The 11,819-nt window shown below is 32.3% G+C and overlaps 2 protein-coding genes and 1 pseudogene across 5 annotated transcripts; 2 read left to right on the forward strand and 1 right to left on the reverse strand.

The window, feature by feature from the left end:
* The first annotated feature begins 2,674 nt into the window (after positions 1 to 2,674).
* LOC111306776 (carboxyl-terminal-processing peptidase 2, chloroplastic-like) lies at positions 2,675 to 9,018 on the forward strand. Of its 4 annotated transcripts, none has more exons than XM_022904680.2 (13): positions 2,675 to 2,833; positions 5,335 to 5,683; positions 5,769 to 5,918; positions 6,312 to 6,394; positions 6,551 to 6,759; positions 6,969 to 7,037; positions 7,357 to 7,475; positions 7,616 to 7,691; positions 7,769 to 7,810; positions 7,898 to 8,006; positions 8,375 to 8,472; positions 8,560 to 8,653; positions 8,731 to 9,018. In XM_022904680.2, exons 1-13 carry the CDS (start codon positions 2,720 to 2,722, stop codon positions 8,851 to 8,853), a joined length of 1,635 nt encoding a protein of 544 aa, XP_022760415.2. In that variant the 5' UTR covers positions 2,675 to 2,719; the 3' UTR covers positions 8,854 to 9,018. The 4 variants fall into 4 exon arrangements, with proteins under 4 accessions (XP_022760415.2, XP_022760417.2, XP_022760416.2 ...); XM_022904682.2 differs by having other exon boundaries at positions 2,679 to 2,833; positions 5,338 to 5,683; XM_022904681.2 differs by lacking the exon at positions 2,675 to 2,833 and adding an exon at positions 4,508 to 4,646.
* On the reverse strand, positions 8,987 to 10,293 carry LOC111306777 (uncharacterized). Its single transcript, XM_022904685.2, has 2 exons — positions 9,919 to 10,293; positions 8,987 to 9,641 (listed from the first exon to the last, which is right to left on the reverse strand). Exons 1-2 carry the CDS (start codon positions 10,255 to 10,257, stop codon positions 9,111 to 9,113), a joined length of 870 nt encoding a protein of 289 aa, XP_022760420.2. The 5' UTR covers positions 10,258 to 10,293; the 3' UTR covers positions 8,987 to 9,110.
* A 675-nt stretch (positions 10,294 to 10,968) lies between these two features.
* On the forward strand, positions 10,969 to 11,392 carry LOC111306778 (small acidic protein 1 pseudogene; annotated as a pseudogene).
* Positions 11,393 to 11,819: the final 427 nt, after the last annotated feature.

An 11,819-nucleotide genomic window follows, 5' to 3' on the forward strand; every position in this document is an offset into this window, starting at 1 on the left:
GATAGGAACAGGACAAAGTAATTAACACAAAAGTCAATTTTTTGTCTTATTACTAGCAACAGGCTGATTTGTACAAATTAATTTCGGAGGTATCTACCCGAGGCCTTCAGGTTCAGAGGATGACAGCAGTGCTTCCAATGTGAAGCTGGCCCCAGCAGCAGGTTGATAATCAGTTGTCTTCTGTCAGTGTCCCCAGGATTCAAAGCTCGGCAGTGAAAAGAAAAAACATTTGATGCACCGGTGTTGAAAATTGAGTCCTCAAGGCTTGGAAAAGTCCTTGAATTTGTTATTTAAAAAAAAATTTATATATAATTTTTATTAAAATTTTGAATTAGATTATTTTTATTATTTTTATTTTTAGTAAGCATAAAAAATGAAGAGGGGTCGGACTGAAAAACATAGAAAAACACCATTGTCTGCTCATTGTGTCTCCTAGCTGGTATTCCTTTCGTTAACTTTTTAGCTGATGATATCATTATGAAGAGAATAGAAATGAGTATCTTCACCAATTCATTTGCTGTCCACAAGCTGATCTCAAGAACAATATCAGATACACAATCAATCAGCAACTACATGTTTTATCCTTCCCTCATCAATGATTCTAAGCACCATGAAAATCGTAGTGGAAGAAACTTTTTAAAATCGAAAAGAATAAAAGAAGACTTGAAAACCGGTGGGAATTTGATTGGTAAACGCTCCTATTCACAGTCCAAGAAGGCTTGCTGGTCAACAGTTCAGGCTTACACCTAAAGCAAAAGCAAACAGGTGAGGTAAGTGGTTTGGTTTGGTACGTATCATTGTCATCAATGGCGTTAAAGAGGACTTGGAAATCTTTTGTTGACCCAATAAACTACTGGAAAAACTTTGACAATTTAGAATTTTCCTTTCCTTCTTTTAAACAAACCCAAAGTGAAAAAGAACTACTAATTTGCATTTTTGTCACATGATCATTGATTCATGATAAGGTCTAGCCAGGAAAAGAAAATGTAGCATTCACACTTCATAATTTCACAAATAGAACAATAAATAATAAAAATGTGCATTAATACTTTTGGTTGTAACCCAGAAAAGTAAACTTTTTGGTTTTATTCAATCCAAACTCATGGGATCATTTTTTAAGTCAAAAACTACTTAAATTTATAATTTTTTTATATCTCAAATTAAAATTTGATCATAGAAATTAAAAATTCAAAATTTGAACAGACAACCATTGAAATCAACTGTTTTTGTAGATTAGAAAAACTTGAAAATTTTCAATTAATGGATAATATGGAAAAAAATGAGAGATATGAGTGTAAAAGCCTAGACTCAACAAGGCAGGATAGGCTATTCTTAAATCCATTTCCTTACACTTTTCCAACTTGTTCTATTATGTCACTAAAAGTTGAAGGGTCTTTGGCTTTGAAATCAAGTTTAAGGTTAGCCAACATTTAACATCAACTATTAAAATTGATTCAAACTTTAAAATGAAACAAGGTTGCTGTCTTTACATGAAAAAGATATATTTGAGGCGCACTTAATTGATAATGGGCTCTCAATTTCATGCTTTTGGATTGAAGAAAAAGTATCATGCTAGCTTTAACTATATTAGTTTGTAATCTTTCCTGTAGTTGAAATATCCTCCACCAATTTTCTTTTTTTTTTTTTTTTATGAAGATGCAAAATTTTGAGCTTTTTTTGTTTTTAATAAAAAAAAAATTAAGATAAATAAATTGTTCAATTTTTTAAATTAAGATAAGATGTACCGTATATAATAATTTAAAATATGTGACTGTAAATTATATATTTGAAATGATCTCAATAAATGATCACTGATAACAATAGCACTCGAATCTAAAATTTTTTCGTAAAAAAATAATTTTAATCGATTGAATCAATTATTTATTAATAATTATGAGCTTTAGTTACTAGAATTAAGAGTCTTTAGTACTTTATTCATGTATCACATTACTATGGGCTATTGGCAATGATTTTTCACTATTGTTAACACCGACTGTTGCTAAAATCTAAAAGTTCTTAGAGTTTTCTTTAGGGGTTAGAATCAACATTATTAAAAAATCTTTATTTCAGGAACTATTATGGCATTCAAGGACTATCAAATAGTAAAAAATTATGAATTGAAATTTTGGTCAATTGCTCCTCCCAAAGTATGGTTGGTTTTTTCACCATTGATATTATAAAACATAAAAGATTCATTTTGATGGACGGTAAGATTAATTTTAATAAAATTAAAAAATATATAATAATTACTGTAATTATAGTTGATAAAAATTTCTATCAAACAATTTTAAAAATATATTTTTTACAGTAGTCTAGACATTAGATATATTTTAAATTTTACTCCATAAATTAACTTGAATATTGCCTAATGCACTCAAGATTTTGCAAAATATATAAGTTAATTTTTATTTTTACATGTTGTAATTACTACGTTTTAATTAAATAAAATTTTATTTTTCGAAACTAAATGATAAAGCTAGCTTTTAACTACCATCTTCCTGTGATAAAAAAAAAATAATCTCAACGATAGTAAAAAGGCCCAATATTTAGTGGGTCAAGGAATTGCAATATTAGCTGTGGTGGATTGTGCAAAATGTAATAATCTAGGCCCAATTCATCTTTAATACTCATTCCGGCCCATTTTATGATCTCCAAAAGGTTAAGGATAAGGAACAGAAATGAAAAGCAAAGAAAGGAAGTGAATTTTGTAGGGCTGTCCATGGAAGTCCTTGCAAGCTCTTCTGCAACTTCTACACATCCTCATTTCACTTTATCTAACCCCAAGAAATCCTCTACTTTCACCTTCAACTTGAAGCCTATCATCGTTTCTCGGGTAATCTTGTTTCTTGCGTTTACTCTGCTCTTCACTGCTGAATTTTGGGTTGTAAAAAGTATGTCTTATCTTTACTGATTTTCTGTATAATTTTGAAGGTTTTCATGGGAATGATTTAATGCTTTTTATCGTACTTTATAGTTCATAAGATGAGAAATGAGTGGCTGAGATGGAAAGATTATGACTTGGACTGTTGGAAAGTTTTTCTTGATTCTTGAAGAATATCATTAGAATGAATTTTTTTTTGTTTATTTCTTTGGCTGTTTCTTGGTAGTTTTGGTTGGTTTTAAACTGAGTTTTTTTTTTCTCTTTTTGATGGGTTTTGTTCTTATTTTGTTTAGTTTGTATGGTTGGAATTTACGGAGTACGAGTTGAAGTTATCTGCTAAGCAATGTCATTGACTTGTATTGCATTTTTACCTCCTTTATGTTATCTGATGGTCTAATTTTTCATGATTTGTATTGCTTGGAAAGATCTCTGATCACATGATCATCAGTGTAAAGTTAATCTAGGCAATGGAAATTGCATAGAGTATGGTTGGCTTTTGCACCATTAAAAGACTTTTCCCTCATAACCTAGTGGTCAAGAAGAAGTCAGTTAAAAGTTATCTAAGGCGTGGGTTCTATCCCACCATCCCCCCTCCCCTTATAAGAGCACTAGCCCTCTTTTACAACAAAAAAAAAAAAAAAACCATTAAAAACTTATTTCGATGAACTCACGATAAGATTAATTCCAATAAATTAAAAATAATAATAATTATTATTGTAATTGTGATTGATAAAAATTTTTACCAAACTTTTTCAGGTTCAATGAAAATTTTATACTATATTTGATGAAATTTACCTCAGTAATTTTAACGTTTAAATTTTACTGAAGTGTTTTGAAACTAAACTGCGAGGTGTGGGTGAAGTTAAATCCAAATCAAACCTAAATTTGGGTCTTACTATAATTTGATGAGTTGGGTTGGTGGAAAGATATCTCTTTATTAGTTTGTGCTTTTATGTGAATAAGATTAGGGTAATAATTATCTTATATCATATTTGATTTGTATTTAAAAATATGGATAAGAATTGTAAAGAGGATTAATATTTTTTTGGTGTTAGATTATTTAATCTTTATCAAGTGAAGAGTATTATTTTTAATTCATGGGATTAAATTTATATGTTCAATTATACATTTAAAAATTATATCAATAATTTAAATTATATAAACTTTAAACAAGATTAATTTTGACAAATAAATAAATTATTTTATCATAATTTTTATATATATCAAATATAAAATAAAATGATATTATTTAATTTAATACTATTAATAATATTATCTTATCTTATTCTGTTATAATTTTGTATACTAAACATGACCTCGAGATTTTGTATAATATATAAGTTAATATTTTATTTTTACATGTTTTAATTAAATAAAAAGAAATATATTTTTTTTCGACACTAAATGATAAAGATAGCTTTTAACTACCATGTTCCCATGAGAAAAAAAAAATTTCAACTATAGGAAAAGGGCCCAATATTTAGTGGGTCAAGGAATTGGAATATTAGCTGTGATGGATTCCGCAAAATGTAATGAACTTAGGCCCAATTCATTTTAACATTCATTTTAGGCCCATTTTATGATCTCCAAAAGATTAACGATAAGGGAAGGAAAGCAAAAAAAAAAGGGAGTGAATTTTGTGGGGCTGTCCATGGAAGTCCTTGCAACCTCTTCTGCAACTTCTACTCATCCTCATTTCACTTTATCTAACCCCAAGAAACCCTCTACTTTCAACTTTAACTTCAAGCCCATCATCGTTTCTCAGGTAATCTTGTTTTTTTCGTTTACTTTGCTCTTCGCTGCTGAATTCTGGGTTGTGAAAAGGAGTCAATCTTTACTGATTTTTCTGTAGAATTTTGAAGGTTTTTATCATACTTTAGAGTTTATAGGTTGAGAAATGAGTGGCTGAGATGGAAAGATTATGACTTGGACTGTTGGAAAGCTTTTCTTGATTCTTGAAGAATATTATTAGAATGATTTTTTTTTTTTTTTTGGTTTATTTCTTTGGCTGTTTCTTGGTAGTTTTGGTTGGCTTAAAACTGATTTTTTTCTCTTTTTGATGGGGTTTTGTTCTTATTTTGTTTAGTTTGTATGGTGGGAATGTACTGAGCATGACTTGAAGTTCTCTGCTAAGCAATATCATTGTCTTTTATTGCATTTTTACCTCCTTTATGTTATTTGATTGTCTATTTTTAATGATTTGTATTGCTTGGAAAGATCTCTGATCACATGATCATCAGTGTAAAGTTAATCTAGGCAATAGAAATTGCATAGAGTATGAAAGACCTTTTCTTTTTCCATTAAATTATTCTTGCCTTGCATTTCTAGGACCTGACTCTTTCTCTCTAAGTAAGTATGTTCTGACCGAATTTTCTGAATGAATGTGTGAGTACGGACATTGTAATTGTAATGAGAAACCATTCTTAGTTTTTATTTTTCAAATGGATTACTAGCAGGTGCATCCAGGGAAATTTTTTCCATTAAGGATCGTTGAAGCTCGTTTGTTGTGTATAAGGACGAATCTTAATGGGTCTGGAAGTTGTGGCAGTTCTGATGCATTTTGTAAACATGACTTCTTGTTTTACCCATTATGCAGGCTGAGTAAAAGCTTTTCATCTCAGTCTAGTTGCTTTGCTATAAGTCGTGGATGCCCACTTAGATTTAGAAAACATACAATTAGTCTTCAAAATGTGAGTCATTCTGAAAAAATTAGACAAAATGTCTCTGTTGTTTTTGTTTGCATAGTTGCTGCTATGCTGTTGGTTACTTCAGTTTCGGTTGCTGTTAACAACACACCATCATGTAAGTTCTATTTTATGTATAGTCTCATGAAATGGGCGTTTCTTTTGTTAGATTTTCGTACTAATTCTTTTTTATTATTGTACAGGGGCCCTCTCTGAAGAGAATCTCCTCTTCTTAGAGGCATGGAGAACTATAGACCGGGCATACGTTGACAAAACTTTCAATGGACAAAGTTGGTTTCGCTACAGAGAAACTGCACTTCGAAATGAACCAATGAACAATAGAAAAGAGACATGTATATGGATATTTTTAGCAGTCATTTTATGTTTGGTAGTTTGCAACATGTAACCCAAGCAAAATGACATACCAAAAAAAGAAAAGAGAAACCGCAACCAGATTAATCTGCATATTCATATCTTTATTGCTGATTACTTTGTAATCTTTTATTTCATCTCTCATAACATTTTCATAAATGTCTACCTAATCAGTCGTTCAATTTTGTAGTAGTAATGCTAGGAGATAGTATGTTCATCTGCATGTTGCATTTTAGATTTGTGTTGAATTATTCCTGAAGGTAAGAATTAGTTAAACGATTACCTTGTAATCACTCCCTTACAATTAGTTAATCAAAAATGATTCTATAAGTGACATGATCTACTCTAAGTTCTGTTTGCATATTTCTATGCAGACAAGGCCATAAGAAAGATGCTTGCCACACTGAATGATCCTTTCACTAGGTTTCTAGAGCCTGAGAAGTTTAAGAGTTTGCGGGTATGAGGCTGTATCTTATCGTGTCTTCACTTTCTGCATTCTAGCCTTAATAACATGGTAGCTATTATTGAACATTGAAATATTGTTGTTTTCTCCAGAAATGTTTTGGTTGATAACATTTTCCCTAAAATTTGTTAATATTTTCTCTGAAGGCAGTCTGGAACTCAAGGGGCTCTTACAGGTGTAGGACTATCGATAGGTTACCCAACAGGATCTGAAGGATCACAAGCTGGGCTTGTGGTTATTTCAGCTGCTCCTGGAGGTCCTGCAAATCGGGCTGGCATTTTATCTGGGGATATTATCTTGGAAATAGATAACACAAGCACAAAAAACATGGACATTTATGATGCAGCGGAGAGATTGCAGTAAGCATGTTACTGTCTATTTATAAGTCACTTGAAGCCATATCAGCTTTCATATATTTTTTTTTCATTTTGAAGAAACATCTATGCAGCAGTCATTATGATAGAGATCTTTCCATTCATCTCCCTTGTGTGTGTGTTTGTTTGTGTGTCAATTTATACATTCTTTTCAGTTATTTACTGTTATGCTCAACTTTTTGACAAAAGTACAGGGGACCAGAAGGAACTTCAGTGGAATTAATAATTCGAACTGGACCTGAAATAAAGCACTTGGCTCTCACGTACGTTTAAGTGTTTCATTTGAATTTCGTATGATGTATTTGAAATCAATGCTTAAGAAAACTATGTCCCCAGGACTGTTAATAGTAATTGGTTCAGCATCCATAATGTGTTTCTCCGTCGTGACTTGTAATTATTGTTTTCCCAATGAAGTGAGCTAGAATTTGGGATATGAATTTTACATTTTATTCCGTGGTTTCCTGTCGTGTTCCTTGTAATTCTGTAGGACAGAATTTACATTTTCTTTTCTTTCTTTCTTTCTTTTTATACCTATTGTGTGAAAGATTTAAGTTTGACTGACTGGCGATTGCTACTTTCTAGGCGAGAGAAAGTTTCTCTGAATCCTGTAAAGTCAAGACTATGCGAGGTTCCTAGTTCAGAAAAGAACTACTCCAGAATTGGTTATATTAAGCTAACATCATTCAACCAAAAGGCTTCTGGTAAGTTGAAATATTGACTGAAAATATCCTTTGTTTTGTCAAAGATTTGAGTTGAAGCTATGGATTTCTACATTCTACCGTTTTTTAGGAATTTATTCACATGATAAAATTTGAAGTTGCTCTTTGTAAATTTCTTGTAGCTGCTGTCAAGGAAGCAATTGATACTTTAAGGAGTAATAGGGTTAATGCCTTTGTGTTGGACCTTCGTGATAATAGGTTATTAGCTTTCAACAAAGTCCATTTTTTAAACTTGCTCTTAAGACAGGCTTTCTGAAAGGTTAAATTTGCTGCAGTGGTGGGCTTTTCCCAGAAGGAATTGAAACTGCCAAGATTTGGTAAGTAAAACCATCAAAATTGAAAGGTTCTTTTATTCATGTCAAGTTTCTTGGCACAAGTTATCATCATTAGTTTCTTTCAAACAGGCTAGACAAAGGCGTGATTGTGTATATTTGTGATAATCGTGGTGTTCGAGATATATATGACACAGATGGAAGCTCTGCAATAGCAGCTTCAGAACCCTTAGCTGTGCTGGTATGCTTGTTTATTATTGTCGATGCATAGGACTTACATTCATGACTGTGCTAGAGCTTAAATCGAAGAACTTTATTTCATTCTTTCTGCATCCCAACCTCAACGTACTCTCCCTTTTAACTTTTCCTCATAAATTTTAAATGATTTATCTTGTGTCTTGCTATTAAACATTTTTAAACTGTTAGTATCCTAGACTTATTTCTTGGATCTTCTGCTTGTTATGTGAATTATGTATCTTATTCCGAAATCTGCTTTAAGGTCCTTCCTATTTTCTACTGTTATCATGTCTGTCTGTTTCTGCATGTCCGAGAGAGTGAGAGAGATGGATCTGAAACTTCAAAGAATTCCATCATCTGAATTTCCATTAGGTGAACAAGGGTACCGCAAGTGCAAGTGAAATTTTAGCTGGTGCATTGAAAGATAATAAGCGTGCCGTGCTGTTTGGAGAACCAACATACGGGAAAGGGTAATTACTTCTGCTTCTACATTGTATGCAAGCACCATCCAATATTCTATAACCTAACTGGAGTAATGCATGCATTCCACACTGCAGCAAGATTCAGTCGGTTTTTCAGCTATCTGATGGCTCTGGCTTGGCTGTTACTGTTGCTCGTTATGAGACACCTGCTCATAATGATATTGACAAGGTTTATTTCTGATCTCTATCCTATCTCTATGCCTCCCTTTCATTCAATAACTCTTGTTGCCTCATTCCTCCATGTAGATTGGTGTGATTCCAGACCATCCTCTACCAAACTCATTTCCAAAGGATGATGAAGGTTTTTGTGGCTGCCTTCAAGACTCTGCATCTGCTTGCTATGTCAACAATGCCCAGCTATTTTCTTGATGACAAATTTTTTTTCTGGGGAAAGGAAGATGATTCTTTGAGCATTTAACATTCTTTGAAGGTTTTACAGTTTTATTTTCATTTGAAAAAGTGTAGATTCATTTCGATCATGTAACATTTCTTGACTCTCACCTCACCTCCAACAAAAATTCAATTACGCTTCCAGTATAAGTGTTTACATTGCCTTGATATAGAAATGTTGAAAATGAACCCAAGAAATCTGAGATGAAAAGTAAGAAAGAGCTTGCTAGATGGGATCACCAAAACAACTTAGTCCAAGAACCTAAAAATGGGAAAACAGCAATCAATAATCTCAACAGCAACAGTTCATCACTTCCACTTTCTTTCATACTCAACTTGCCCTTCTCCTTTGTTGTCCTTTTTGAGCCACTTGCCATTGTTGATGACATTCTCATTGATCCCATTCCATCTAGCTCATGTTCGTCCCACCCACCAAGGCTGGTTCCACCTTCATTGACAGAACCATCATCAGTAACTACCCATGATTGATAATCCTTCGTCCCCTTTCTGCTCTTTTGGTCTTGTTGTACCTCTACCTCCATTTTAACTTTTTTCAGAGTGCTCTTAGATGTACTTTTGGTTTTTTTCCTCACCCTGGCCTTACGCTTCTGCTTGCTTTGAGACCTTCCCAATAACTTTTCGTAGGCCAACGTTATGGCTGACTGCCCAAGTGGAAGTGATAGTGCCATGAGGAAAGCTTTTGGGCCCATAGCAAATAACAAGGAAAGTAAAATTGGTGGTAGCGTCCAACCAAAGGATTTGAAAACCTGCATTGAACAATGGCAAAATTATTGATGTATTAAGCTAATTCCATTGATAAAAAGAAATAATAAGATGGGATAAATATATATTTAAAAAAATGCATCAAATTTAATCCAATCCAACTAAAAAGTATTAACTTTGCTTAACTTGTAAGCATTTAAGCACCCAAAAATCATCTAATTTATTCAAATCCTATATGATATTCCAAACCCAAAATTCTAAATTCTAACTTTAAAAATATATCTATTTTTTATTTTAAAGAAAGCAAAGAAAAGATTGTACCTTCAAAATCCAAATGGTATCAATAGCTTCATCCAAAATCCCAGAACTTGCCGTTTCTTCATCATAATCATCATCCTCGTCACCGTCGTCTTCGTTTTGGGTGTTGAAACCTTTGGCACGAATTGTCTCAGCATTAGAGTCCCACTTGCTGCTGCTTCTTCTTCTTCTACTAGTGCTGGTGCTATCTCTGGCTGCATATGAGCTGAAACGACGGCGTAAATGAGGGTGAGAAAGAGAGCAAAATGGGAAATGAATGAGATTATGGAGGTTGGTTTTTTGTTGTTGGGTGAAGAAGATGAAGGAAGAACAAGGACATCGTTGAGTTGCTGCCATTTCCATTTCCTTGGGAGCTTCCTTGTTTCCTTCCCTCCCATTTTGCCACGTTTTTACGTTATCAATAATGTGATTTCAATGGAGAAAATAGCTCGGCAATTGTCTTACGGCATCGTTTCAAGCGGTAGTAGAAACTAGTAAATAGGAAATGAAGGGGAAATTTTTTAAATTAAAAAAAAAGAAAAAGAAATGAAGCATGAATTCAAAATACTAGCATTTGCAAGTTTATTATTTTTTTGGCCAAAGGCAATTTTATTATTTGAATAAATGTTTTTTATTTGAGAACATTTTGATGAAATAAAATACTAATTAAAAATAAAAAAATAGCAGTGAAATATATAGATATTATTAATATATAAAAAATAAAATATATTATAATTAAATAAAATAATATTTTTTAGTTTTGTATTTTATAATGAAGATATGAGATAAAGTGGAAGAGATCTAGAGAAATTTTAAAAAATCACTTTTAAATGAATTTTTAGAAGGTAAATTTTAGTGCCTCAATTTTTTTTTTTGATTTTTTTTTTTAAATTTTGGATTTTTTTTTTTTTAATCTTTCCAATTAAAGAGGAAAGCTCTGGCAATGAAAAAATGAAAAAGAAGGGGGGCGTGGGGGGAAGCGCTGCGTTTTGTGAAAGGGTTTGTTTAAATAGCAAAAGCGACATCGTTTTTGTGTCTAAAATGAAAAGAAATCACTAGAAGCTGAAAAGAGAGATGAGGCCAACGCCGATGGATTCATGGTGGACCCAGACGATCAAGGCTCAGCCATGGAAGTCGACGACGTTGATCCACTCGAGAACTTCGGTGAGGGCGCCATCTCTATCGACAACAAGCTCGCCGATGCCGATTTCTTCAACAACTTCGAAGATGATTTTGATGACTCCGACATCAACTAAAATAACCCCAAAGTTCCCATCTTCTCTTCTCTTCCTTTCACTTTTTAGGGTTTAAAATTTCTTAATGCTGCTTCAATTTAGTCGAATTTGAACTTCTCTATATGCATCGAAGCCATTAACCAGGAATATATACATATATATATATATGCATTTATTTTCGTTGTGGGAAATTGTTTGCGATGGATTATATGAAACTAGACTTTGCATGATTGTATCCTTCAATTTTATATTAATTATTATTAGATTTTTGTGTCTTGAAAGTAATTCTTAGATTGCAATATAAATAAGCTATGCAATTTGGAGAAAAACCCAAAAATGGCTTAATCCTAAAGATTTCACCTTCACAAAATGGTTTAATTAATAGTTTTTTCTGATAACCTAAACACTCTTATATGATCATCAGGTTATGCCTGCTGAAAGAATAATAAGTTCAATGTCGTCAAGAACAATCCCGGTCAGACTCTCTCAAATCATCCCATATCAATCATATATGTGAAGTGTAGATTTATTCATCTTCACAATCATTAAGGAATTTGCATAGATACGAGACTGATACAACATTTTTTAACATCCAAAAATAAATTTGGTAATTTTAAAGAAAATGATTAAAAAAAACGAAAATTATATAATTTAAAATTTTAGTAAAAATTATATATAAATTTGATAAAA

The sequence above is a fragment of the Durio zibethinus genome, chromosome 22 (genome assembly GCF_047325235.1).
Source record: "Durio zibethinus cultivar Kanyao isolate XHJ-2024 chromosome 22, ASM4732523v1, whole genome shotgun sequence".
In the NCBI taxonomy this organism is placed as follows: Eukaryota; Viridiplantae; Streptophyta; class Magnoliopsida; order Malvales; family Malvaceae; genus Durio; species Durio zibethinus.